Raw genomic sequence first — 4,725 nt, 5'->3', positions numbered from 1 at the left:
TTTTTTTTTTTTTTTTTTTTTTGGTTGAGATCTGAGAATGCTTGCTTGCTAATATATATGTTACTTCTCAAATTAGGAATCATCCACAAGTGTTTTGCTAATTTTGTGTGTTTTGCAGCAAATCTTCAATGAAGCGCTTCAGAAAGGCACTATGGAAGGATTTTTTAGGCTCATTTCTTATTTTCAGACTCAGTCTGAGCCTGCCTTTTGTGGCTTAGCTAGTCTCTCTATGGTTTTGAATGCTCTCTCCATTGATCCAGGCAGAAAATGGAAAGGTACATACACCTTTATCAACTCCGTTTTTTTTGGGACTACTATATGGTCTAGAAGAACATCACATTTTGGTGGTGATTTTTTGAATATCTTCGTTTTTCCCAATAGGGCCTTGGCGGTGGTTTGATGAATCTATGCTGGAATGTTGCGAGCCCCTGGAAATAGTCAAGGATAAAGGCATTTCATTTGGCAAAGTTGTTTGCTTGGCTCATTCTTCTGGAGCTAAAGTTGAAGCTTTCCGCACTAATCAGAGCACCATTGATGATTTCCGCAAGTTAGTTGTCAAATGTTCCACTTCTGATAATTGTCATATGATCTCAACATATCACAGAGAACTACTCAAGCAGGTATCGTTTCTTTGGCCTAAACTCTTCAGTATTGTTAACAGTAATATGGCAGTTAAGTGAATTTCATTACCCTTAATCATCTTACGGTGGTCCTGTGTATCTATCTGAATGTAATTACAAAGTTTGAGATTTGCTGAAACTCTGTAGTGTCCTGCTATGAAGGATTCTAATGCATCTTATTGCAGACTGGAACAGGCCATTTTTCACCCATTGGTGGTTATAATGCTGAGAGAGATATGGCTTTGATTCTTGATGTCGCTCGTTTCAAGTATCCTCCTCATTGGGTTCCTCTTAAACTTCTTTGGGATGCCATGGACAGTATTGATCAGTCAACTGGGAGACGTAGAGGGTACCTTATATTTTCTCTTAGGCTTATCATGTATGATTAAAGAATGTCATCGTTTCCATCTTACCAAATTCCTTTTTCTGTTATTTTTCTGCTTTCAGGTTCATGCTTATATCAAGACCCCACAGAGAACCAGGATTGCTCTATACTCTAGTAAGTCTAACCAAAGTCATGTATCTATTTGTAGTTGCTGCTGCTATTATAATAACTTTTCTTTCAAATTCGACTAGTGATAATTTCTTGTTTATCAATTTCAGAGTTGTAAGGATGAGAGCTGGATCAGCATTGCAAAGTATTTGAAGGAAGATGTTCCTCGTCTTGTAAGCTCACAACATGTTGATACTATTGAAAGAATCTTATATGTTGTATTCAAGTCACTTCCGGCAGATTTCAGCCAATTTATCAGATGGATGGTTGAGGTTCGAAGAATAGAGGATTTTAATCAAAATCTCAGCTCAGAGGAGAAATCAAGGCTCGACTTGAAGGTATCATCTTGTTGATTCGCTTCTGAATTTTAGTTTTCCGTGTAAATATTCCGTCAGTGCATTCATCTATGTTCTATGTTTCGTTTTGCTGTAGCAAGAGTTACTGAAACAAGTGCAAGAAACTAAACTGTTCAAGCATGTGGATAAGTTTCTATCCTCTGTGAATTACGAAGACAATCTGCCATATGTTTCTGTCAAGGTTTATTCCCAAGGAGGAGAAATCTTATCGGGAAATGAATCAGATGAGACCTGTTGCGAGGAAACTTGTGTGAAGTGCATCAAAGGTATGTTTGTTCTTGCATTCCGGTCATGATACTGATTGTAATTGATTGGTACAACGAAGTGCTTAGGATACTGACTGATAATGTCTCCTTAAATAGACTTCGGGCATTTTTTGAAATCTTTCTAAGTTTTGAAGTTAATATTCCAATGAGCCAGCAACAAGCCAGTCTACTGATGAGAATTTTTCATCACTAATCAACAAGATTATAAGCTGAACGTTCTTAATAATAACTTATTAGGCTAGCTTGTGACTTATAAACCCAAATGGTACTTAACTTTTTCAGTAAGCATTCAGGAAACTTCGTTTGAAGTTAGCAATGTGCAAAGCTCTTACCAAGATATCACTGTTTTTTGTTTTTTGTCTTCTTGTACACATGAAGGTCTTGGTGAGGAGAAAATGACAGTGAAAGCTTGGCCATCTGGGAACGATGTGTTCACTGCTCTTCTATTGGCTTTACCTTCACAGACTTGGTCAGGTATCAAGGACCAGTCACTTTTGCAAGAAATGAAACAGCTCATTTCCATGGTTAACCTCCCGACTTTGCTTCAGCAAGAGGTAAATAACTAAAACTTAATAATAATCCACTTAGATTTTGTGTGTTTTATGGAGATAAGGCTTTAAGATATAGAACAAGAAACATAAATGAAACTGAGTTAAGAGTATGAAATTTATTTCATGAATGAGGACTATCCACAACATGAAGTGTAATCAGTTAATTTTGTTTTCCATTGGTTGGTATAGGTTTTGCATTTACGACGCCAACTTGAGCTACTTAAACGATGCCAGGAGAATAAAGAAGAAGAAGAACTCTGTGCTCCTGCCTAAATTAAACACAACAACAACTCTAATATCTCAAGAACCAACAAAAATACTAGGAAACAATTAGGAAAAGGAATTTATCCCTCTGGTCTTGTCTGGTCCATAAATCAGCAAAAACTATGTATTCTCTACATTACATCCCTGAGAGACATTCAAAGGTAAATTAAGTGCTAACCATATCACCATCATTTTACTATATAGATTACAATATAGTAAATCAAGCCCATAGGTTTTATTTTATTCACATACAAAAGTATACATACATCTTTCTTACCACTAGAATCTGCAACTTACACCTCTCTTCACCATTCCAAAGAATGGCTCCTGCTTAAAGACCGTGAGGAAGGCCTTGGTTTCTCATCGACCGGAATCAAAACCTCCATAAGCTTCTTGTATCTCTCTTTAGTGCTCTCTTCAATCTCCTTCAAAAGCTGCTCATTCTCTTGCTCTAATTTCGCAGCCAAAGTCTCTAACTCAACTTGATAAGCCTGCTTCCTCTCTCTAGACCTAGCTGCAGATTCGCGGTTCTTGATCATCCTCTTCTGTCTCTGAGCTGCAGCTTTATCCATGGCCTCCATCATCACTCTCCCTCTTTTTCCTCCCCTCATTCCTCCTCCTCCTCCTCCACCCAATGATCCTTCAATCATCTGAAACGAACTGTGTCGCTGCGGCTGCGTCTGCGGCATCATCGGAAAATCGAATGTATAGCTACCGTCGTTGTTTAGTCTCTCAGGAGGGATCTTCACATCAATTTCATCTGAATCCATGTTTGCTGCAGCACCATCATCATCCATTGCTGCTTTCGCTAAAAAATCCTCAAGCGTCATTATCACATCATCCTGTGTTTCCTCTTTCATCATGATCGTCTTTTGCTCTCCAGATACGATCTCTTTCCAAACGTCGTCCACACTCTTACCGTTGTTAACGCTGTTCCGATCTCCGATACTCCGCTCAACATCAACCGCCATATCTAACGGCTTCGAATCAGAGGGGAAAGTGTAATCGTTGCCACCGCCGTAAGCGAAACTGATTCTGGAGTGATCGGTGTGAAGATTTGGTCGGAGATGGTGCGATGATCTAATAGAAGGGGAAGATGAAGCAGAAGAAGAATTACGACGAGACAGATCGGAATTGGAAGAAGACATCATCTTAAAGGACGCCATTTTTTTTTTCACTTTGTATGTAATTGGAATTGAAATTATCGAGATTGACTTTTGTTGTCGGAAAGAGAGAGATGAAGAGATATTTCTAGGGTTATCTCGTGTTATGTCTGTAATTGTATATACAAACAAAACACGCGCATATAAAACGCGTGACTCGCACCTTCTTCTATTTATAACAATGGCAGCAACGTGTTACGACACCTAAAGAAATTTTATAATCATATTGGTCAGTGTCATCACTCATGATTACTCATCATCATATAGAAGAGCATAAAAATCTAATCAAACGAATCTGCTATTCAAAACTCCAAAGTCCAACCCAACTTGAGAAAAATAAAAAGAGTCCACAATACTTTGTACATTTTCTTTTGATTTTCTCATTTTAAGACCATCATAATATACTGTATATGGGGCACATGCTGATGTAAAAGAGGGAGAGAGGCCCAACCTGATATGAAACCGAAACAAAAAATGCCAAAATTTCATGAAATTGACAGACTCCTTGGGAATAATTGGTGATGAATCTCTACTGCCATGAGCGTCTAGAAACAACAGTAACCAACAAATCTCTGATCATGGATATACGTTTGTGGGTAGGAGCTCAGACGCAGTGTGAACTAACATTGAGGTTCAAGTGGTTCATCCCATACATCTGCACTTTCGTTTGAGACTTCCTCTACATCTTCCTCCATTGACAACCTCAAATACTCTCTCTGAGCAAATCGATCCCATTCTGTCAAATTTGGTTCCTCCCGTTCCTACGGCCACGAAAGAGATACATGTTTTAATTTCATCAATCTTAACTACTACCGACTACTGTTAGCAATTTAAGCACTCATAACAGAAACTCCACCGGAAAGCCACATATACCTGGCGAATCAGAAAGGGGTCACGTGTCTCAAATGCCATGAATTTATTGAGGTTGAATAGTATATTGAATACGTTTCCTGAAAGTTTGGATCCTTTCAGATCCTTGAGGGTGATGCAGTTCTCCTTCTGTAAAGTCAAT

At 38.5% G+C, this 4,725-nt stretch overlaps 3 protein-coding genes across 3 annotated transcripts in view; 1 reads left to right on the top strand and 2 right to left on the bottom strand.

Moving 5' to 3' along the window:
* The window catches only part of LOC104738906 (glutathione gamma-glutamylcysteinyltransferase 2), a 3,799-nt gene extending 1,006 nt beyond the window's left edge, over nt 1–2,793 (top strand). Inside the window, exons 2-9 of the mRNA XM_010459117.2 lie at nt 119–275; nt 382–620; nt 806–969; nt 1,068–1,119; nt 1,224–1,451; nt 1,546–1,735; nt 2,114–2,289; nt 2,476–2,793. Coding sequence (XP_010457419.1) covers nt 119–275; nt 382–620; nt 806–969; nt 1,068–1,119; nt 1,224–1,451; nt 1,546–1,735; nt 2,114–2,289; nt 2,476–2,559 — 1,290 coding nt within the window. The 3' untranslated portion in view covers nt 2,560–2,793. The remainder of the gene's footprint in view (nt 1–118; nt 276–381; nt 621–805; nt 970–1,067; nt 1,120–1,223; nt 1,452–1,545; nt 1,736–2,113; nt 2,290–2,475) is intronic.
* Nucleotides 2,661–4,717, bottom strand: LOC104738907 (G-box-binding factor 4-like). The gene is made up of 3 exons (XM_010459118.2): nt 4,587–4,717; nt 4,165–4,474; nt 2,661–3,917 (listed from the first exon to the last, which is right to left on the bottom strand). Exon 3 carries the CDS (start codon nt 3,714–3,716, stop codon nt 2,856–2,858), a length of 861 nt encoding a protein of 286 aa, XP_010457420.1. The 5' UTR covers nt 3,717–3,917; nt 4,165–4,474; nt 4,587–4,717; the 3' UTR covers nt 2,661–2,855.
* Nucleotides 4,334–4,725, bottom strand: part of LOC104743138 (probable serine/threonine protein phosphatase 2A regulatory subunit B''epsilon) — a 5,577-nt gene continuing 5,185 nt past the window's right edge. Inside the window, exons 13-14 of the mRNA XM_010464251.1 lie at nt 4,587–4,712; nt 4,334–4,474 (exon numbers count right to left, since the gene is read on the bottom strand). Coding sequence (XP_010462553.1) covers nt 4,334–4,474; nt 4,587–4,712 — 267 coding nt within the window. The remainder of the gene's footprint in view (nt 4,475–4,586; nt 4,713–4,725) is intronic.

This window comes from Camelina sativa, chromosome 14 (assembly GCF_000633955.1).
Source record: "Camelina sativa cultivar DH55 chromosome 14, Cs, whole genome shotgun sequence".
NCBI lineage: Eukaryota > Viridiplantae > Streptophyta > Magnoliopsida > Brassicales > Brassicaceae > Camelina > Camelina sativa.
The sequence above is the reverse complement of the archived record's forward strand: the minus strand, read 5'-3'. Positions and strand labels throughout refer to the sequence as shown.